At 44.6% G+C, this 23,985-nt stretch overlaps 1 protein-coding gene across 1 annotated transcript; it reads right to left on the bottom strand.

Moving 5' to 3' along the window:
- Nucleotides 1–570: 570 nt before the first annotated feature.
- Znhit1 (zinc finger HIT-type containing 1) lies at nucleotides 571–23,619 on the bottom strand. Its single transcript, XM_003470135.5, has 5 exons — nucleotides 23,412–23,619; nucleotides 1,661–1,831; nucleotides 1,222–1,301; nucleotides 938–1,107; nucleotides 571–798 (listed from the first exon to the last, which is right to left on the bottom strand). Exons 1-5 carry the CDS (start codon nucleotides 23,431–23,433, stop codon nucleotides 777–779), a joined length of 465 nt encoding a protein of 154 aa, XP_003470183.2. The 5' UTR covers nucleotides 23,434–23,619; the 3' UTR covers nucleotides 571–776.
- Between the last annotated feature and the right edge of the window lie 366 nt (nucleotides 23,620–23,985).

The following is a 23,985-nucleotide window of genomic DNA, read 5'->3' as shown; positions in this document are numbered from 1 at the left end:
TCTGGGGTCCACACACACCACCACCACACAACACCACCCTTAGGAAGACAACAAGGGCTTCCTAAGGACAAGTCCTCCCTCAGACTGGTGGTACCGAGGCAAGGAGCCATTTGGTTAAACACCAGGTGACAAAGAGCTCCTTCTGCAGCTTTATTCTGTGCCTGTTTCCCGGCCCTCACCCCACTTCCTGTCACCCAGGAATCTGGCTGTACTTCGAAAATACTCAGAGGAGCCAGAGACAGAAAAATAAAAAAATAAAAACCTAGATCAATAACCACAAAACAAAGCAGCCACCGAGAGAGGCAGAGATAGGAGAATGGGACCAAATCTCTCCTGATCAGGGACACTAAGGGGCAGACAATGGAAGGGGTGCATGGCAGGTCAGAGGAAGACAGAGCAGTGAGAAGAGTGACAGTTCCTGACCCTGGACACTGCAAAACCAAGAAGGTAGGGATCACTTGTAATCCCTGCACTCAAGAGGCCGAGGCAGGACTGCCGTGAGTTCAAGGCCAGCCTGAACTACAGAGTGAGACCTGTTTCAAAAAACCAAAAAGCAAAGCAAAACAAAACTGAGCAGGAAAGCTCCTGCCACCAGGCCTTTTATTCTGATGGCGCTCTGCTGCTGGCCCCCTGCACAGTTCCTGAGGAAGCCGGTCTCCAGGGCAGGACACAGCTTTCTGGGTGAGTGAGCAGCTGCTCCATCTGGGGTGCCCCTCTTGGTCGTGTTCTTCAGAGGCTGGTGGTGGGCCGAGGCTTCCTCTGCAGGGACACTAAGCTCACACTGTCCACTTCAGACACCTGCAGAGCAGAGCGAGCCCCGGAGAAGAGCCGTCAGGGGTGTGGGGAGGCTGTGGGAGGGGTGTGGGGAGGCTGTGGGAGGGGTGTGGGGAGGCTGTGGGTGGGGTGCGGGTGTGGGTGCGGGCGCAGCCAGGCTTACCTGGTCTCCTGGTGGGTGCCCAAACAGCGCACAGTGCAGTAGCGGGCACCGCAGCTGACGCAGGTGTATGGGGAAGGGAAGCCGCACACAGCACAGAAGGGGCGCTGGGGCCGGGATGGGGGCCCGGCACAGGCTGTCAGGTAGTTGGGGCCCTCAGCTACACTCAGGTTCTGCAGACAAAACGGGACAGCTGCCCCTGCTATGCAGCTTACACCCCTGGGGCTGGGGTCCCAGCGCGCCTACCCTTGCCGGACTCCCCCCATGCTACCCCCATCCTCTCTTACCTGCTCCTCCAGCAAGGCCTGGAAGTTTTTTCGGAAGCGAAGTTTAAAGTGATCACCACGAGTTTTCTTCTTTTTCTTTCCTAAAGGCCAAAAGCAGTGAGCTGCTTGCCACTTGCGGAGAAGGCCACCACCTTCCTCCAGCTCCCTACTCCTAGACACCTGGGTCTGAGTCGTCCCTCCCTACGAGCCTTTGCTCCTCACGGCTACTTCTCTAATCCTGGCCCGCTGTCACCTCCACACACTCCAAATTGAAGACTGACATCCAATCATCTATGTATCTTCTTCACTGTCACACACAAGGAAGCAGACACAGCAGGGGAGAGTGGCTGCTCACAGCCCCAGGAGCCTGAACCGGGTACAGCCAGGAGCTCCCAAGTCACCTGCCTCCCGCCCAGTGTCCTCCCAGTCCCCACGTGGGCCACCTCATCCCCTTCCTCACCGGTGTCTGCATCATCATCAAACTGAGGCAGCCTCTTGCCGAGCTGAGGGAGACCTGCGTGGGGGTCGTCCTGGAAATTATCATTCTCTAAAGCCTCAAGCTGCCTGTTGATCCGACGCTGCCGGGCTGCCCGGTCCAGCACCCGCCGCTGGCTGGGGTCTTGAGAGCGAACTGGATGGGGCAGGGCAAGGAGAGTTACTGGAGAACGGAGCAGAGCGGCCCTGGGTGGCCTTGGGTTGGGGCAGTGTATGCAAGATGGCCAAAGGGGGGGAGCCCCAGGCTTTGGTCCCATCTATCACCAAGCCCATGTCCCCGTACCTCCTCCTGCCAAGTCTGCCCTCTGGCCTGCTTCATTCCCAGCTAGCTGAGTCTCTTCAGCTTCCAATGCCTGCTTTGTGGCCCTGGGCACCCAACCTGTGACATCTGCCTGATGATTCACACAGCCAAGCTGACTGGGAGGCCACTGTGCACCCAGTGCTTTTAGATCCTCCTCTGGATCTTTGTCCTGCTACCAAGAGAACAGGGGCCACCCCCAAAGAGACACACTCACCCTTTAAGTCTACCTCCCCTGGTCACAGTGGGCATCTACCCCTCCCCGAGCCCCAGGGAACCCACTGCTCACCGCCAGCACAAGCCCCTGCCTTCCTCTGGTACTGTCAATAAAACACTCCCTGCTAAACCCCCATCGGTCACCAGTGTCCCAGCTACGCCACTCTAAAAGGGGTCCCTGTGATCTTCACCTCCTCACCACTCCCTGCCCCAGCAGGCTGACTCTTGCCTGACCGCCAATGAGAACTGCCCATGGCCAGGCATCTGGTGACCTCCTCAGGCCAAACTCAGGATACATTTCTAGAATTTCCCTCCTGCTGCGCTTCCTATGCTGTGACTGCACTGGGCGCCTGCCCCACTGTGACTCTGGCTTTATTCCTCCAGCTCCGTCCCGTCAGCTGCGCTCCTGCCCCTGCATGTATCATCTCTGCCTGTCCCTCTTCTCTCTGTCCATCCCTCTTGCTGGCCTGTCTAACCCTGAAGCAGGGCAGATGACTCCAAATGGGATCCTCTCAGCCCAGAACCCTGTCCTGAGTCCCAGAACAGGCTGTGCCACCAGCTGCAGGACATCACTGTTGACCCCAGTGACATTGCAACTCAACATGCAAACCTTCCCAAGTCTGCCTCTCTGCTGCAGACCCCAACTGAACAGACCTTCTATACTGTACGTTTATCCAGTCTCCAAATTGAAAAAGAAAAGCATTTTATTAACACTTTTATTTTAACACATCTGAACATACACAGATTTTTGTCATCCCCTAAGCAACAGTCTCAACTATTTCACATTGCAGTTGGTTATTATAAGCATCGAGAGATGAGGAAAGCCTTTGGGAGAATATGTAAAGCCTGTGGGAGAATATGTCTACACGAGTCTGATACCGTTTTATATAGGGATGTGAGCATCTGCAAATCTTTGTACAGTGATGTCCTGCTCTTTGCATACATTAAACTGCTCCATCCTTACAACTCTCTGAAGCCAGATGTGGTGGCGCACAGCTGTAATCCTGGCACCTAGGAGGTTAAGGCAGGAGGATCACTGTGAGTTTAAGGCCAGCCTGAGCTACATAGTAAGACACTATCCAAAAATAAAACAAAACATCGCTGTGAAATAGATACCATCTCACCCTCAGTTTACTAATGTGCAGAGGTTAAGAAATGTGTCAAAGTTTGCACAGCTAGTAAGAGACCAGGTCAAAATCCAATCCCAGAACACATGGCCTTGACCACCACACTAGACTGCCTCTCTTCCAAATGCTTCACAGTGCCCAAGGTTCTCTGGGGGTGAGAGTCTCATGGGAAACATGAATGACTAAATCAACCAGCACAGCCAGGTGTGGCGGCACACACCTGTAATCCCAGCACTCAGGAGGCTGAGGTAGAAAAATTGCCACAAATTCGAGACCAGCCTGCACTACACAGTGAATTCAAGGCTAGCCTGGACTATACAGCAGTACCCTGTCTCAAAAACAAAAAACCTGAATTAACAAACAAACAGAACAGCACAATATAGCACCGTCTGTGTTAGGACAAGGAAGTACAAAGTGCTACGTCACGCAAGACACAAACTTTACCCAACCTGCCCTTGAAAGGTCAGGGACGATTTCTTGAAGCGAAGGATAGGCTGAGGCCCAAGTCATGAGTAAGTTGGCCCTGGACCCAGGAGGTTGTTTCAGCTTTGGTGCCAGCATGACAGAAGGCCTGGACAGGAGACTGCAGCCTTCAACAAACTGAGACGTTCAGTGCAGCTGGTGCACAGAGTGTGTGTGCGCACATGGCTGAGGGGTGGGTGAGATGAAGGCCAGGCCCGTAAGAGCCCTACCTTAGAGATGTAAAAGAATCTGCGCTTGGAAATTTTATGGCAAGAGCAATGAGGAGCCAGTGAGGGGTATTAAGGAACAACATCATTTAATTTTCTGCAAGTGAATTTAGCAGTATGCTAACTTTTGTTTTTCTTAGTACTGGGATTCATTGCAGGGCCTCATGCATCCTAGGAAGTGTTCCACCACTAGGCTTCGTCCCCAGTCCTTTGCGTTTGTTTGAGACAGGGTCTTGCTAAGTTGACCAAACTGAGATCAGACTTGAAATACTCCTGCCTTGGCCTCCTGAGCAACTAAGATTGCTCAGGTACTTTTGCCACCACACTCTGCCCAGTCCTTATCTCTTTTCCTTTGAAATATCTATTTTCTTGTTTGTTTTGTTGTGTTTTGAAACAGGGTCTTGCTCTGTAGTACATACTGGCCTTGAACTTGCAGCAATCCTGAGTGTGCCTCAGCCTCCGGAGTGCTGGGATTACAGGTATACACCACCATCATACCTGATGGAACTATTCAATATGTTCCTAACTTCTAGGCTCTGTATCTGCTCTACAGAATAAAGTAGTCAAGAGTCACATGTGGTCATCTGAGTTCACATTTAGGCTAATTAAGACAATAAAATTTAAAATTGAGCTCTCAGGTTGCATTAGCCATGTTTCAAGAGCTCAACAGCCACAAGTGGTGAATGCCCCATACTGAATACCACAGGTTAAGAGCAATCCATAACTGGAAGAAACAGCCTCTCTGAGGTTAGGTGTCCGGACATTGGAATACAGCCATATGAAGAAGAGAAGGAAGGAGCTAAGTAGATCCTGGGACCCAGCAAGGATCTGAATTAAGAACTGAAGCCCAACAGGGAGACCAAAGAGAGATTTCAATGCAAAAGGAGGAGGTGGCAAGCATCACTTTCTCACTAAGCTCTGTCTGATTGACTGTATGGAAGTGGTACAGGCAGCTGAGCTAGTTAGAAAAATTATAGGCAGTCAGACAGGGGGCTAGGCCCCGCCCCCAAGAAGACGGCACAGAGGACCAGATGTCTGATGACCTTGGAGGAGACACACACCTCTTGCTGTGGACTATATCTCTCAGGGCAGAAGGCAAAACAAATGGGACCACACCTTTTCGTATAATCCTTAAGGATTAAATCTGGATCTCTTTGAGAAGACAGGAGTCACCATCCCAACCCTCTGTAGGAAGAGTCACTGATCCCTAAGAATGCCCACTTTTTATGTGACTTGCTGCCCATTTGTTCCCAATTTAATCAATTTTACCTGAGCTGTTAATCTTATTAGCTAAACATAGCGAGTTCCCAGTTTTTCCCAGTTTAGATCTGCCTTACCTCATGGTTTTACTCTTACAAAAATCTCGAGAAACGGGGCTAGGGATTTAGCTCAGTGGCATAAGCACGTGCCTTGCAAGCAGGCGGTCATGAGTTCGATCCCTGGTACTGATAAAAAAAAAAAAAAAAAAAAGAAAAGAAAGAAAGAAAAAAAAAATCTCGAGAAAATACAAAATCTTTGGCAACCTGTCGGGATCCCCTCCTGTCTCTCTCTCAGACAGAAGCTTTCTTTCTCTTGATAAATACTTCTATTCTACTCTTAACCTTCGTTGTTCCTAAAATTCATTCTTTGATTTTAGAGAACACGAACTCGTTCTGGACATACGGTAGGTTGGGAGTTTCATTCCCCTGTATCAGAAGGGGCAGCTCAAACTGCAGATACACCGTGACTGCTGGCAACCCCAGAGGTCTCCACCTTGGAACACAGCAGTGGGCACAGCAGACTGCAGTGGCTGCTAAGTTATTTGGGTTCAGATGCCCCCCACAAGAGGGCAATTGGCTGGTAACCATATTGGAGAGGGGCCAACTGAGCTTGGAATGCAGAGCATCTGCAGCCTGGCACCATCTAGCAGCTTCCCATGTTAGGGTGAGGTAAGATTCAGCTGAAGTCACCAGAAGGTCAAGGAGCCACACTGAGTGTGGCAGGCTGATCGAATTGGGCTCCAGCCTCACAGCCAGAAACCAGCCTGAATTCAGGGGAACCAAAGGTGCGGGCTTGCTGGGATTATCTATTACCCCACCATAAATCTGTACCTGGCCTACTAATGTTAATCTACATGGATCTGGGCTTGGGCTCCCCACTCTACCTGTGACAGCAGAAACACGCCCTGAAGTAGAATTTATTTTCTGTTTTTTCTTTTGAGTGTTTCTGTTTGTTTGCTTCTTATTTGTTGTTTTTATATGAATGTGATCATTCTTTCAAGTTTTTTTTGTTGTTTTGTTCTGTTTTTATTTCTTGCTTCTCTTTCCCTCCTATCTTTATACGTTTTACAAAGCTCATATAATTTTCCTTTCTTCTCTTCCCTTGCTTCTAGTATTATTCTTTTCTATTTCTCTATTTTTTTCCATAACTCCTTTTATATTTTCTCTTCTGAGGATAAAATTGCCATATTGAGGGTATACTTACTGTACACAATTTTGGAGTTTGTTTTAGATTTTGTTACACAATCACAAATATAGTTCATACAGATAAAAGTGTCATATTAATAGTTACCACAGTTTGTTTCTCCTAGGCTAGGTTTATGCTACTGTTACTGATGACTGTACTATTTTAATTTAGCCAAGGTGACATAATTGTTCTAATCAGTTGTTCTTCCTGCTATGCCAAGATTGAGTGCCTACAGGTCATAAACCAGAACCAAAGAACCAGAGGCTGAGCAAAATAGGCAGCGATTTCTCATCTCCAATAAATTGAAGAGGTAGGATCTCGCGACAGACTCAAAATCCAAAAGCCAGTTACACCTGGAAGACATCTCTAAGAAGTAGGTATTTCCTAAGGATTCTCAATGCTAGCCATAAAGCTACCTGCAATTTACAAGCATCGACCCGGGAATTATGTGTGTGTGTGTGTGTGTGTGTGTGTGTGTGTGTGTGTGTGTGTAGGGAGAGACAAAGAGAGATACTTAAGATGCAACCCCAGACTTCCAGCTCACCAAAGCCAAACCCAAGGGCAATGAGGTGGAACAATCCGAAAGCCACCTGCCTGGACTCTCTGAAACAGTTAACAGCACAAGTAACAAAGCAGATGAATGAAACTCTAGAAAAAAATCAAATCAGAAATAATTTCTCAGATAACTCCAGAGATGGTGACCATAATGAAAAACATGCTTAGTGACTCTAGTGCAGACAGAGACTTTAAAAAATAAAGGAAAATGATGGAAACCATGAACATTCAACATAGGAAAGAAATGGAATCTATGAAACAGATTCAAACGGATATCCAGATCAAAAACTACAAAAGTGTATGCAGCAGAATGAGCCAGTGTGAGGACAGAATATCAGCCATAGAAGATAGGATGGGAGTTAGCATTCATGAAGAGAAAGATTTCTTAAAAATAGCAAAAGACTACAAGAAATCAATCCAGCAGCTGGTAGATGGTCAACAATAACAACAACAAAAAATAACATAAGATTGATTATAGTAAATGAAAAAACCAGGAGAGAGCAAACAATATTAAAAAAAAAATGTTCACAGAAGTCATGGCAGAAAACTTCCCAAACAGGGAAAAAGAATTTGACATACAGATAAGTGAGACATATAGAATTCCAATAAGCAATGATTAAAAAAGAAAAAAAAAAAAACCTACACCAAAGTGTAGTGTCAAGATTCTAGAAATTCAATACAAGACAGAATATTTAAACACAAAGGAAAGCTTGTTAGAATCACAGTAGACTCCTCAACACAAACCTTCAAATCAAGGAGAGTTGGAGTGAAGTATTTCAAGCCCCAAAAGAAAACAACCTGCGACCTGGAATGACATACCTTACAAAATTATCTTTCAAAATTGACGGAGAAGGGGCTGGGGATTTAGCTCAGCAGCATAAGCACCTGCCTTGCAAGCAGGCAGTCGTGAGTTCGATCCCTGGTACTGATAAAAATGAAAAAGACAAAAAAAATTTTAAAAAAATTGATGGAGAAATAAAGACACTTCCATAACAAAGAAGAAATTTATGAACACAAACCCAACACTCCACATGTTCTGAAGGGCATTGTAGAAAGAGAAAACAAGGCCTCCAACTCCATAAACTCCCAACAGAAGGACTCCACCAGGCAAAGCAAACAATTAAATGGAGGAGGGAATAAAGGGAACCAATGACAGGAAAATAACACAAGGTTAAGTCAGTACAGTTTTCCAGGTACAGTGGGACATGCCTGTAATCCCAGCACTCAAGAGGCTGAGGTAGCAGGATTGCTATGAGTTTGAGGCATTCCTGGACCACATACGTGAGTTCATGGCCAGCAAGACTCCATCTCAAACAAACAAACAAACAACAAAAATCAGTTGAACCATCAATTTAAATGGTCTCAATATGCCAATGGAAAGAAACAGACCAACAGAATGGATTAAGAATCAGGATCCAGCAATATGCTGCACACAAGAAACACATTTAATACAAAAAGAAATTCATAGACTGAAAGTCAAAGGATGGAACACAATTCTCCATGCCACAAGAACCCTGGAAAAAAGAGGGGCAGCTATTTTATGTGAAAACAAATTGGATTTCAAGCCAAGACTGATTAAGAGACAAAAAAAAAAAAAAAAAAGGTCACTACACCTTTGTAAAGGGAACAACCCAAAAGGAAGAGATAACAATCATAAATATATATGAACCAAAAACCAGTGCATCCAACTATATAATATAAATAACAACAGACATGAAAAATCAAATAAACACTAACACCATTATAATGGTGGACCTCAATACCCCACTATCACAACAGATAGATCAACTAGACCAAAAAAAAAAATCAACAAAAAAAATCAGAACTAAGAAATGCAAATTAAAACCACACTGAGATTCCATTTCACTCCAGAAAGAATGGCCAGGATAGAGAAAACTACCACCACAAATGCTGGAGAAGGCTGTGGGGAAAAAGGAACTCTCCTGCACTGCTGATGTGAGTGTAGACTGGTGCAACCACTGTGGAGGTCAGTCTGGAGATTCCTCAAAATGCTGGGATTGGAAGTCCCATTTGATCCAGCTACTCCACTTTTAGGCATATCCCAGAAGAACTGAAAACATCATACCACAGTGATATATGTGCACCCATATTTATAGCAGCACAATTTGTAATAGCCAGATCTTGGAAATAACCTAAGTGTCCATCAACTGAGGAATGGATAAAAAAGTTGTGGTATTTTTATACAATGGAGTACTACTCAGCTATAAAGAATGATCACATTGAGATATTTATAAATAAATGGACACAACTTGAGACCATACTCATAAGCGAAATAAATCAAACTCACATGTATAAATACCATATAGTCTCCCTAGTGTAAGAAATGGTAAGAGTACATAAGAATTTATGGTAGGGGGCTGGGGATTTAGCTCAGCGGCATAAGTGCCTGCTTTGCAAGCAGGCAGTCATGAGTTCGATCCCTGGTACTGGTACTGATAAAAGCGAAAAAGACCAAAAAAAAAAAAAAAAGAATTTATGGTAATCATGATTCCCCATTACATTGCTTTGAAGCCTTATAATGTTTGCATTTATTAGTTGGAATGATTTTATCCTGGTTTGTTTGATTTTATTATCTGTGATAATATGAACAGCTATTTTGAAGAAAACAAGACATTACAATAGCCAGTGCTGATTTAATATCATCTTACTTTGAAGTCCTACCATGCTTTTGTTCTTCTGTTTCCATTGGTTCTATCGTATTGTATCTTATTGGATTTTATTATGTGTGACAGTATAAACAAATTTTCTATGGAAAATGAGATAATATAGTAGCCATTGTTCATTCTGTTACTTGGTTCTGAATGCCCTGTAATACTTTCATTCTCTTGAATGGCTTTATATTATTTTGTTATGTTTGGTACTATTGTATATTAAGTTATGCTCAACTATTTCAAAGAGACATTATGCTAGTTACTGTTAATTACAGGTTGTCTTGTGGTGAAATACTGTGTTGCTTATATTGTTCTGTTCTGATCTGCTTTGTTATGTCCTCTTTTGTCTTAATCTCTTTAAAATAAAAAAAGTAAAAAAAAAATCAGAACTGAACCAAACTTTTGAACAAATGGACTTAGTAGATATCTACAGAGTATCCTACCCCACAACATCAGAATTCACATTATTCTCAGCTACACATGGGACACTCCAAACAGACCACCTACAAGCTCACAGACAATGTTTAAGTAAATGCAAAGGAACTGCAATTATTCCACACATATGATCAGGCCATAGTGCAAGGACACTGGAAATCAATTGCAGAAAAAACCACAAAAACTTCTTATTTCACGAAGTTAAATGATAGTGCCAATACAACATACTGGAACTTATAGGATGCAATTCAAGCCGTCTTATAAGGGAAATTTATAGCAGTGAATTCCCACAACAGGAAAACAGGGAGTTCAAGCAAACAATTTAATGCTGAGCCTCAACCTTCTAGAAAAAGAGCAAGTCAAGCCCAATGCTTATACAAAAGAGGAAATTATAAAGATCATAGCAGAAATTAACGCAATGGAGACTAAAAACACAATACAAAGGGCTTCCAGTAAAGATGGCAGATAGATAAGAGCAAAATACAGAGGCTCCCTGAGACAGACAACTCAGATGCCGAAATAACATCCTTTGCGGAGTCCTGGACAGAGGGAGATGGATCCTCTCGACTCAGGAAGAAACTAAAATGAAAAGAAAAGAACCAGTCAAACATGCAGTACTGGGGCAACTACTGAGGCAGCTAAGATTCTGTGCTCCTGTGCACCTGAATTCCTGCCACTTCGACTTGCTGGAACCGCAGTTGCACTGAAGTCAGAGGTCAGTGAGTCCAACGGAGAACAGAGCTGACAAGGGACCTGCATTGACCTGCACTTATCTTGGTGAGTGCCAAGAATAAAACCCTTCCACGGGAAAGGGGCACCAACAGGACGACGTTTTGGAATCGGGCAGGACTGGCAAGAACAAGGAACAGCAGTGACTTCAGTGAGTTGTTCCCTTCTCAGATGAGACTGGTGGGGTATGCTTGGCCTGGGTCACACCCCTGGCTGAGACCCAATATGTTGTCCCAAACCAATTCCCTACGCATGGAGCACACTAACACAGTGAAGGCCTCAGCAGGTTGACTTGACCCAGAGGGAAGGAGCCTGCATACTCTGTCACTGGTTGCACCTCAATAACACACTGGAATGGACAGGATCACCTAGCCAGCGCACTTCAGAAGAACCATACCAAACAAGGAAAGGGACTGGGCCCTCCTCTATATGCCTGTATGGAAGAAACCAAAAACATGAGAAGAGGAAGCAACAAGAAAAAGTCCCCAGCCCCCAACCCTGAGAATTGATCCAGGAGAGGTAAATACAAAAGAGATTGAGGCAGCAATCATGCAATGTCAGACACAGCATAAGTGGATATAAAGAGATATCTTTAGGACCTCATAGACAAGTTCAAAAGTGAAATATTTAACCAAGTAAAGCAAGATATAAGTAGATTAGTAAAAGAAATGCTAAGCACCTCTCAAGAAGACACAGACGGAAGAATGGAGGAGCACAAAAATAGGAATGTTTGATGAAAAATATAAACAAAATGTAAAATACATGAAGCAGATTCAAAGAGATTACCAGGAAATAAAAAACTCCATTGAAAGCTGGCAAAACTGCTTGAAAGAAACTAAGGATAGATTATCCAAACTGGAAGACTGGTTTGCAATGTATAATCATGAAAAGAAAAATTTCTTAAAAATAACAAGGAAACAGGTAGCAACAATACAAAGGCTAGAAGATGACAAGATAATCTATAACTTGAGAATAAAGAATGTGAATGAAGAAGTAGGGGAACAAACAAAGGAACTACAAAGGCTATTCACAGAAATAATTAAGGAAAACTTCCCAAGCATAGGAAAAGGAAATGATATTCAGATGTATGAGGCATACAGAACTCCAGCCACCTACAACCAAAACAGAGCTATACCCAGGCATATAATAATCAAGATCCCAGAAATTCAGTATAAAAATAGAATATTAAAAGCCGTCAAGAGAAAAGAAACAGATCACCTATAAAGGAAAACCTATCAAAATCACAGCAGACTTCTCAACACAGACCATCAAATCAAGAGGAGGAGCTTGGAGTGAAGTATTCCAAGCCCTGAAAGAAAATAACCTCCAGCCCAGACTGATGTATCCTGAAAAAGTGTCTCTAGAAATTAATGGAGAGGCCGGGAGTGGTGGCTCACGCCTATAATCTCAGCACTCGGGAGGCTGAGGCAGGAGGATCATTGTGAATTCGAGACCAGCCTGGGCTACAAAGTGTGCTCAAGGCCAGCCTGAACTGCATAGTGAGACCCTGTCTCAAAAAGGAAAAAAAAAAAAAAAGAAAAAGAAAAAAGAAATTAATGGGGGCTGGGGATTTAGCTCAGCAGCATAAGTACCTGCCTTGCAAGCAGGTGGTCGTGAGTTCGATCCCCGGTACCGATAAAAAGAAAAGAAATGAATGGAGAAATGAGATGATTCCAAGACAAAGAGGAATTAGGGGAATTCTCGACCACCAATCCAACTCTATAGAGAATACTGAAGGACATTCTAGAGAGAGAGAAACTACCAGGATTCCAGGAACAGTGGCAGAGAGGCCTCAATGAATGGAGCAGAAAGTGAAATGAAGAAGAAAAGCAGACAACTAATGGCAGAAAAAGAGCACAACAGGAATGAGGCAGACAAGGTTGGCTATAAAGTCTAATATAGATGCCTTGATACACTAAAAAAAAAAAAAAAAAAGGAAAAAAGAGAAATACAGGCAGAGTAGATCAGGAGGTAGGGTCCACCGAGATGCTCTTTATAGGAAATATAATTAACCTGAAAAAGGGTTTATGGCCCGAAAATCAAATATGAGAAAACAATGCTCTATGTGACAGGGAACCAGACAGTAAGTAATAGGGGCAACTCGACCAGTATTTATAGATAGGTTGGAAAGACAGGCTTTAACAGGTAAAGGAATACAACTAGAGATCAAGTCCAGGAGGGGGAAGGTTTGGAACCAGTTAGGTAAATAGCAGGTTGCCCCCCAATCTAAAAATTGAGGGTGTTGGTGAGCCCCAGAAATGCACAGTGCACCTGGGGGAGTGAAAGGGGAGGAATAGTCTTAAAAAAATGGCAGGATATTGTTAATAGTGTATCAGGATTTAAAACTCACATTAGTCATACCACTCTGCTTAGATAGATTTTATTCTGTCCCAGTTTGTCTACTTGCACTAGATCTGAGGGCACAGATAGCTATCCCAAAACAACAGGATATAGTACAATAATCATCTTTAATTTCCTACTAATTTAATCTGGAGCCCTGTATAACTTATACTGTTTTATCATGACTGATCTTTTTAAATCGGGTTGGTTTGATTGCTATTTGGTATGGACAGATTTTATTCAAAACTGATATGATTGATAGTATCAAGTCTGAGAGTACAGGCAACTACACTGAAGATGACAAGATTCACCATGATACCCATTTTGGTTTGATTATTACCTGTTTTAGAAGTTTTACACTATCTACAAAGTTTTATTTTTATTAATATTGTTATGTACTACTATTTTTAATTATACTATGTCTGATGATACAGACAATTGTATTGAAAATAACAAGAGATAACACAGTAACCATTGTAGACCTCCTTGTACAGTGGTTTTATATGTCTTTTTCATTTCATGTGTTTATAGGAATATGTTTTGTTTTGCCATGCTTTGTTTTGTTTCTCCCTCTAATAAAGGATAGAAATACATGTTAAGACTCATGCATGTGTAGAATCTATAAACAGCTTATGAGAACTGATCTTATATTGCATTATGAAATGAACAAATACTTTGAAGAAAAAGAGACACTACAGTATCCAGTGCTGATCCCGGAGTGCCATGACATGAAATCCAGCAATACTATTATTCTTTGCTCAGAGTGATTTTAGCCTGCTATGGTTTGTTTAATCTCAACACAAATGAATATGTGGATAACTGCATGTATGTTTAAGTGTATAGGATTGATAGCCATATTACTAAGTTTTTGTTGGACAGTTGAACAAAACCATTTGCAGTCTCACTGTTTGAATCCCCACGTTGTATGCTTCACTTTTGTATCTTGAACAACTATTTGTAAGAGGACAATATGTAATCATCAATTAGTGATTTCTTACTGTTTATTTTTTCTTTGAAAATATGTATTATTTCTACCCATTTTGTTTTTAGTCTTTCTTTCAATAAAATTAAAAAAATACAAAGAACCAATAAATTGCAGTTAGTTTTTTGAAAATTTAAACAAAATCAACAAACCCTTTGCCAACCTTATCAAAAAAAGAGTCAAATCCATAAAATTAGGAATAAAAGGGGTGAAATCACAACACATCCTGCAGAAACGCATAAGATCTTAGTACCTATTTGAAGTACTCATATTCTAATAAGATGGAAAACTCAGAAGAAATGGACAGATTCTTAGATACATATAAATTACTAAAAGTGAATCAAGAAGATATAAATATTCTAATTAAACCAGTATCAGTTAATAAAATTGAGGACATAACTAAAAACCCACCAACAAAGAAAAGCCCAATCCCTGAAAAATTCACTGCTGAATTCCACAGAAATTTAGAGACGACTTAATGCTGATACTTCTCAAATTCTTCAATGAAACTGAAAGATAAGCAATACTCCCAAATTCATTCCAGAAAGCATTATCCTGATACCAAAACCAAAGAAGAAAAGAAAGAGAACCACGGGTCAAGTCCCCTAATGAGCATAGATGCAAAAATCCTCAGTAAGATACTGGCAAACACAAAGAAGCAAACCATCCAGTGTTGGGAGCCGCAGCCCCGAGCCCGGTCGCCTCACTTGGCGGACGTGAGGCCTGTAGTAAAGAGTAAAGCCTGAGGTAGATTACCCCTCCCATCGAGCACGTTAGTTTCCTGCTTACCGCGTAAGCAACCCGCTCAACAATATAGTCTGCCTGGCAACTGATGATGTTAGCCAATCAGCTTGCCTTGCTCACTTTAACATGATTGGACACTGTATCCGTATATATACTGGTGCCACCCCTGGGGGGGAAGAAGAAGCCCGGAAGTAGAAGCCCAGAAGGAGCCGCGGGGAGCGGACCAAAGGAGGCTTCGGCTGGGAGCGATCCCAGGGCAGGCTGTACGGAGAAGAAAAATAAAAGAAAAGGTTGTCCACTGCCAGACTTTGTCGTGTGTCCTTCCTGCCGGCCGGGAGCGGACATCGACATTTGGAGGCCCGCACGGGGACTGATCACCCCCGAGACGTGACAGCGGACAACGCTCCAGTACAGAGCTGCGAGACAGGTGAGTTGGGGATAAGCCTGGGCTCTGGGTGGCGCGCACCTACAGGGCTTTTAGACTCCCCTCAGGCTCACGCGTAAGTGGCGGATTCCTTGGGCCTCACGCGGTGAGTAACATATTAAAAAATGGGAAACATGCTAGGTAGTAACATTAAGAGCGAGGGTGGTTGTGGAGAAAGCTCTCAAGAGCTTACAAAAGTACGCAGGGTATTTGAGCAGGCCCAGTCAGGGAGCTCCCGAGAGGGGCCCGTCAAGGGGAACAAAGATGCTAAGGAGAAGGACGGGGCTCTAGCCTCGGAGTCGTCTGACTCCGAGGACGAGGGAAAGTTGAATGGCACGGAGGCCAAAGAGACCAGCTGTCAGGAGCCTAAGTCGCTCGATAAGGAGTCGCAGGGTTCTTTACCTTGGGGGCTGTTCCCGGAGGCGATCCCTCGCCGCGAGGCGGCCGCCCGGGAGCTCCCTTCCTCTTCGCCAGAACAGGAAGTGATGCACGGGCCCCCATTTTCCGCCCAATCATGGCCGCCGTCTTATGCTCCGCCGCCGGCGGGTCGGTATTTTTACAGGCGGCTTTGGCAGGGGGGACGTTTGTCTCATGAGGTACATCCACCACCTGGGATAGATAGTGGCCCCTACGGGATATTTCCTGTACAAGTAGCTATGGGCCAGGGACGCAATGCATGGGAGCCTTTTGAGATAAAGCAGATTAGAGAACTTAAAAATGCAGTTACAACCTTTGGGCCGACTGCGCCTTACACCATTGCCATGCTGGAGAACCTGTCTTCTGGGCCCCTCACCCCCGCGGACTGGATTCAGCTGGCAAAGGCGTGTCTGCCCTCGGGCAGTTACCTGGATTGGCGAGCCTGGTACGCAGAGTTCTCTGCAGAGCAGGCTGAGAGAAACGCCAATCGGGGAAACCGGGGGTGGAACAAGGAAATGCTTATGGGAGAAGGTCGGCACGCTGATGATCAGACTCAGTTCCCCGGCGCTGTCTATGAACAAATCAACGCCATAGGGCTCCGCGCCTGGAAGCAGGTGAGTGGTGCCGGAACAGCCTCCTTGTGTCTTTCAAAAATAATTCAGGGTACCACAGAGCCATTTGTTGACTTTGTGGCCCGAATGCAAGATGCTGCCGATAAGATATTTTCTGATCCGGGAGTGGCTTGACCGCTGGTAAGGCAGCTGATTTTTGAGCAATGTACAAAGGAGTGCAAGGCAGCGATAGCTCCTCATAAGAACAAGGACCTCAACGCCTGGATTAGGATATGCAGAGAGATAGGGGGGCCGCTCTCCAACTCGGGAGTGGCTGCTCTCCTGGCCGCGGCTGTACAGCAGAGGGGACCTCGCGGGTTAGAAGGGGAATGTAAGGCTAAAGGGTGTTTTGCCTGCGGGGAGCCAGGACACATTAAACGTCATTGCCCAAACAATGCAGATGCTAGGCCTCGCCCTAGGAATGAAGAACCATATGTTTGTGGGCGATGCAAAAGGGGATCACACAAAGCTGAGGAGTGTAGGTCGGTCTTTGATGCTCAGGGCAACCGTATTTGTGGACGAGATGTTAGAGGGCCAAAAAACGGCCAGAGGGGGCCCCCTTCACAGGCGGGCCCCCGCCCCAGAGACAGGACAGCTCAGGATGGCAGCCTTCAACAAGGGCCACCCCTGGGTCAGCAGGTGTGGACCTCAGTGTCACCTCCAGACTTATACAGAAGGTCACCATTAGGACGGATGGCGTTAGGACCCTAAATGACATGCAAAAGCTATTGGGAGACATTAATTGGATTAGGCCATATTTACATATACCAAATTCAGATCTCAAACCCCTGTTCGACCTTCTAAAGGGAGACCCAGATATAGCCTCCCACAGGAGGCTCACTCCTGAGGCAAGAGCTGCCTTACAGAGAGTGGAAAAAGCCTTAGGTGGGGCTACCTTACACAGAATTGAACCAGGGCGACCCTTTGATGTCTGTTTGCTACAGACTAGTCTACAGCCCACAGCGGTGATTTGGCAGAAAGGACCATTACTGTGGATACACCCTAAGGTCTCACCTGCAAAAGTCATAGAGCATTACCCGGAGGCAGTCGCTTCATTGGCCCTTGAAGCGCATGATAGAGCTGTCCAACATTTTGGCTCAGGACCACAAGCCATCCGAGTACCCTATACCGCCAGCCAGATCAAGACCCTGGCTGCCTGCATAGATACATGGGCCATTCTGAGATGTGTTTTCCATGGGGATATAAACAATCAATACCCTAAAGACCCAATCTTGTCATTTGTCACTCAGCACCCTATAATTTTTCCAAAGGTTACTGCCTCTGAGCCATTAGTCCCAGCAACTACAATATACACAGATGGCTCCAAGACGGGGATAGGCGCCTATGTGATCCTAGGCAAGCCCCCGGTTACCATACAATTTGAACCTGATCAGCCTCAGGTGGTGGAACTGCAGATCGTTAAAATGATTCTTGAACGGTTCTCAGAAGCCATTAATATTGTCTCCGATTCTAGGTATGTGGTCAATGCTATGCAAGTGCTTGAGACTGCCGGTTTAATTAGATCCACTTCCACAGTGGCTGGGCTGTTCCTGTCTATCCAGACATTGCTTCAGAACAGACACCATAAGGTCTTCACCACCCACATAAGAGCACATACATCCCTGCCAGGGCCTATGGCACAGGGGAATGCGGCTGCTGATACTGCCACTCGCCCGTTATGGATTTTTACCTTACTAACACCAATCGAGCGAGCCCGTGCCTTCCATGATAAGTTTCATGTCAATGCCAGGACACTAGCAAACCATTTCCATGTTTCCAGAGCAGATGCACGAGATATCGTGCGACTATGTGACTCCTGTGCCACATACAAACCTGCCATACCGATGGGAGTAAACCCTCGAGGTTTGATCCCTGGTGATGTTTGGCAGATGGACATCACACATATACAGGAGTTTGGGACTCTTAAATATGTTCATGTTTCCACAGACACCTGTTCTCACGTCATATTTGCAACAGCAGAAACAGGTGAAAAAGTGTCTAATGTGATCAATCATTGCCTGGCGGCTTGGGCCGCATGGGGCAAACCAAAAATATTAAAAACTGATAATGGACCAGCCTATATAGGCAAAGCCTTCAATGAGTTCTGCAAAATGATGGAGGTTCAATTAAAACATGGTATCCCATACAATCCCCAAGGTCAAGGAATCATTGAGAGGGCTCATAGAAGCCTCAAAGAAATTTTACAAAAACAAAAAGGGGGAGTAGGCCAAGGCCTGGCCCCAAAGGCACGATTATCCATGGCACTATTCACACACAATTTTTTAAATTTAAATAATGATAATTGCTCCCCAGCCGTGGAGCACTGCAACCCTTCCCCCAACCATAAAGGGTGGGTGAAGTGGAAAGATGTCCTGACAGGACAATGGATGGGCCCGGATCCAGTGGTCAGCTGGAACCGAGGCGCGGTTTGTGTTTTCCCACAGGAATCGGGACGAGAACCACTGTGGGTACTGGAGAGACTGACACGGGCGACAAAGCCCTCGACTGAAGATCAGACCTGCCCTACCGGAGATCCATCACAGACCAACCAACAAGATGAATAGAAATAGCGGTAGCCCGAAATGGACAAGAAGATCCTCAGGCATATGCATGGCTCGCTCGCCTAGCCTACGACCGAGTCTAGGGGTGGTGAGCTTCCCACACTCCTCCTCTAAAAAATTGACATAGCTAGGTAGGAGAGTCAATGACGGGTAAGAGCGTACTCCCCCGGTGCGACTCAACCTAAGCCAGGCCCTACCCCATCCTGCACGTAAGCCGCTGGACTGTTAGATGCTGCCCAGGTCTAAATTTCTCTCCGAGGGGATTTCTTTACGGAGAGGAAATGAGTGCAAGCTTGTGTGCATCCAGGTTCCGTCCAGTTTGTGCCTGGCCCTAGAAAAAGGACGAGGGCCTCAGGGCCTTGGCAGACCATGGGACGGCCGACCAGGGTCTAAGCCAAGGACCTACGGTGGGCCTACGCATAGGGCATAAGCCTCTGCACCCAGTCCAGAAAGGGCTACGATGCGCACATTCATAAAAAATAAAAAAGGGGGAGATGTTGGGAGCCGCAGCCCCGAGCCCGGTCGCCTCACTTGGCGGACGTGAGGCCTGTAGTAAAGAGTAAAGCCTGAGGTAGATTACCCCTCCCATCGAGCACGTTAGTTTCCTGCTTACCGCGTAAGCAACCCGCTCAACAATATAGTCTGCCTGGCAACTGATGATGTTAGCCAATCAGCTTGCCTTGCTCACTTTAACATGATTGGACACTGTATCCGTATATATACTGGTGCCACCCCTGGGGGGGAAGAAGAAGCCCGGAAGTAGAAGCCCAGAAGGAGCCGCGGGGAGCGGACCAAAGGAGGCTTCGGCTGGGAGCGATCCCAGGGCAGGCTGTACGGAGAAGAAAAATAAAAGAAAAGGTTGTCCACTGCCAGACTTTGTCGTGTGTCCTTCCTGCCGGCCGGGAGCGGACATCGACAATCCAGATTATACACCATGATCAAGTAGGATACATCCCAGGGATGCAGGATGTTTGAATATATGCAAGTCAATAAATGCACTCTATTAACAGAACCATAGACAAAAAGTATATGATCATCTGAATAGATGCAGAAAAATGTTTGACAAAGTTTAGTATCCATTCATGATAAAAACTCTACAGAAAATTAGAATAGATGGTCTTTATCTTGATCTGATAAAAACCACCTATGACACATCGACAGCCAATATCACACTAAATGGACAAAAACTGAAAACTTTCACTCAAATCAGGAACAAGGATGTCACCACTTTTATTCAATACAGTTCTGGAAACATTAGCCAGAGCAATTAGACAAGAGAGAGATAAAAGAAATAAAGATAGGAAAGAAAAAGCTAAATTATCATTATTTACAGATAACACGACACTCTATAAAGACCCCCAAAAACTCCACCAAAAGATTTCTACATTTAATAACCAAATTCAGTAGCAGAGCTGGATACAAAGTCAACGCTCAAAAATCAATAGCCTTTACATACAAAAGTAACAAACTCACTGAGAGAGAAGCTAGGAAAACAGTACCTTTCACAACAGCATCCAAAAATATGAAATACCTAGGAATCAACCTAATGAAGTAAAAGACCTTTACATTGAAAACTACACTATTCTGAAAAAGGAAATTGAAGAAGATATTAGAAAATGGAAAGATACCCCTTGTTCTTGGGTAGGAAGAATCAATATAGTGAAAATAGCCATACTTCCAAAATTGATATACAGATTTACTGCAATTCCAATCAAAACACCAATAGCATATCTCACAGAAGTAGAAGAGACCTCATATAGCAAAGCAATTCTCAGCAACAAAGGCAAGGCAGGAGGCATCACAATGCCTGACCTGAAAAGAAAAGTCAGGGACTGTGACACTGTATCACAAAGTTACTGTGATACAAAATAGCAGTGCTGGCAAAAACAAATAAACAAAAAAACACTACAGACCCAATCATCAATGAAACAGCTTAGAAGATACAGAAACAACTCCAAACCCACTTAGCCATCTTATTTTTTTTTTTAGCCACCATATTTTTGACAAAGCAGCCAAACACCTTCTCTAAAGACAAGACAGCCTCTTTAATAAATGGCGCTTAAACACAAATAGCTTTCCACATGCTGAAAATTAAAACTAGATCCAGATCTTTTCCCATGCACTAAACTACATTGAAATGGATTAAAGATCTAAATATTAAAACAGAAATATTAAATTTTCTGGAAGACAGAATAGAGAACTCTTGAAGACACTGGTGTCGGTAGACCTTATGAACAAAACCCCATCATATAGGAAATATTGTAAAGAATCAATAGGTGGGATCTCATCTTATTAAAAAGCTTTTGTACAGCAAAAGAAATCACAGATACAACCCACAGTGTGGGAAACATTTTTTGCCAGCTGTTCCTCAGACAAAGGACTAATATCTAGAATATATAAAGAACTCAAAAAGATTAGACTCCTGCCCAAATTTAAATTTAAATTTGCCCAGTCCAAAAATAGGCATCTGAAATGAATAGACACTTCTCAGATAAATAAGTAAAAATGACAAATAAATATATGAAAAAATGTTCAACATCATGGGTCATTTGAGAGACACAAAGTAAAACAATGCTGACATTCCATTTCACTCCAGAAAGAAAGGTGATTATTAAGAAATCAAACAGTGACAAATGATGTAGGGCTGAGGAATAAAGGAACCCACATCTCCACTGTTGTAGGCTGGTGCAAACACTGTGGAAAGCAGAGTGGAGATTCCTCAGGAAACTAAAACTAGAACAATTCCCCTTCTAGTTTGTTTTTGAGACAGGGTCTCACTCTGTAGTTCAGACTGGCCTTGAACTCACTATGTATCCCAGGTCAGACTTAACTCCCAGCAAGCCCTCTGCCTCAGGCTGAGTGCTGGGCTTACAGGTATGCATCACCATACCTGGCTTATTCCTGAAATAATTAAAGACATCATACCACACCGATATATGCACACTTGTGTTTACAGCAGCACAGTTTATAATAGCTACATCTTGGAAATAGTTCAAATCAACTGATGAATGGATAAAGAAACTGTGGGTTCTTTTTTTTAACATAGTGGAGTACTTCTCTGACATAAAGAAGCTTGAAACATTTCTAGTTAAGTAAATGCACCTTCAGACCATACTTTTTTTTTTTTTGTACCAGGGATTGAACTAACGACCTGGCTCTTGCCTGCCAAATCTCCTACCCAATACTCTTAAGTGAAATAAACAGGACACACATGTTTAAATACTGCATCACTTCTCTGATGTGAGAAACTTAAAAGTGTAAATAAGGACTAAAATATATAATAGATATTGGGAATTGAGAAGAAAATGTTCAAATGAGAAGGGCAACAAGGGAGGAGGAGACAGGGAAATGAAAGATGGGAGAAGGAATAAAAGGAGAATAGAAGGAAAAATGGAAACAAAGCTTTTGTAAATAAGGAGGGGAAGAGGAGTTGAAGGGTTGGGAGGGGAATGGGAAAGAAAAAAAAACGAAGGAGCAAAATATATCATGTAGCCTGTCTCAAAAACAAAAACAAAACAAAGAGATGTAATATGTTCAGGCACAAATGCCCTAGGATGAATTGAACATTGTGTATACCCAAAATGTACCAAAAAAAAAAAAAAATTCCATAACCCAGGAAGTTCTACTGGACAACACTCTTCACCACCACAGAAACCAGAACGGGCTTTCTAAAAGATAAATGTGCCGCGGTCATTGCCCAGCACTAAAACCCTTTAGTTGTTCTTTCCTCTCTCCAAATTCAGACTCTCGGCAGTGTACACGTAATGCCTTTCAAAACCTAATCTCTAGCCGGGGCCCACTCCCGTAATCCCAGCACTCGGAAGGGTACAGTGAGGCAGGAGAAACGCTGAGTTCAAGTCCAATTTGGGATACACACAGTGAGCTGAAGGTCGGCCTGAACTGCATAGCAAGACTGTCTCAAAAACAAACAAACAAACCCTAACCTCTTCCCATGCTGGAGGCTTCTCTCACTATTTTCTCTGAGAGCTTCAAACTATGGACACGGCTTCCTGAGACTTGCTTACCTGCCTTTCCTCCTACGGTATTTGCCGCTGGGAAGAAATCTGTGCGCACTTCCACTGAGCAAAACAGTAACTCGATTTTCAAGCCTCAATTCTAGCATTATTTCCTTGCCATCCTTCCCAGTCCTCTCTTTCCTAGAAAAATGGCTGGGTGCCATTCCTCCCTGCTCTCGCCACGTATCATTCTGAAATCAATGATAAGCCTAGGTGTCTTCCCCCTCCCAGAAAGCCAGTTCTTGGATAACAGGTACAGTATCTTTCTCCTTTCCATCTCCAGCACCGGCTTATAGCAAGCATCAATAAAACGTGAGTGAATGGCTCGGGGTGCAGCCCCAACACCAGGAACCGACGGCCACGGAACATATTTGAGACGAATAACGGTCAGGAAGTCCGAGGCCAGGTGTGGCTCTAGCAAGCGAAAGGGGCGAAACCCGAGCGGGCTCACATACCAGACGTTTTCTTCTCCACCATTTGGGCAACACAGGTGCCGGAAGAGCTCTGTGCACACGCGCAGTAAACCAAAGGCGTGCATAGCGACAGGATCACTTCCGGTGCATGTGTTTCTACGCGTGCGCAAAAATGATCTACTTCGTGGCGTCACTACGTGGTGTTTCCTTGGAGACCAGCAAGCTTTCCGCCATGTTTTTTAGGGGCAAAACGACTTCCGCCCTCAGCATAATTGGGCAAATTTGTGAGAGTCCAGAAATGGGTCATTTTAAAGAAGTAGTGCCACTAGTCTTTGGAGACACAGTATTTTCCCAGGGTTCTTCTGAAGGTGACATTGTCTCAAGTACAATTCTTGGAGCTTCTTCCAGGACAGCAGATTGCCTAAGAAAGTGGGCAAGCTCGGAGTGGGCGGCAACCCGAGATGTCTCTCGAGGTGGCCTTCTGCGGAAAATTCAGACCCAGTTCTCCGGGCAGTAATCCCTCCGAGGGTTCCCCTGCTTCCTCCCTCCCCACAGTCCCGCTCTCCCCCTCTTCCGCCCTGTTGGGGAACAGGGCTGTGGCCAGGACCCGCCCCGC

The sequence above is a fragment of the Cavia porcellus genome, unplaced genomic scaffold (assembly GCF_034190915.1).
Source record: "Cavia porcellus strain 051 isolate PalLab524CR breed Dunkin Hartley unplaced genomic scaffold, mCavPor4.1 scaffold_23, whole genome shotgun sequence".
Taxonomy (NCBI): Eukaryota; Metazoa; Chordata; class Mammalia; order Rodentia; family Caviidae; genus Cavia; species Cavia porcellus.
The sequence above is the reverse complement of the archived record's forward strand: the minus strand, read 5'-3'. Positions and strand labels throughout refer to the sequence as shown.

Bases quoted from the DNA above. Each gene is read 5' to 3' on its own strand.
- Znhit1 (XM_003470135.5), bottom strand. From the start codon at position 23,433: ATGGTGGAGAAGAAAACGTCTG. The intron at 1,302-1,660 runs GTGAGGAAGGGG...TTTGGCCTTTAG, and splicing joins TGATGATGATGCAGACACCG to GAAAGAAAAAGAAGAAAACT. The intron at 799-937 runs GTAAGCCTGGCT...TCTGCTCTGCAG, and splicing joins GGCACCCACCAGGAGACCAG to GTGTCTGAAGTGGACAGTGT.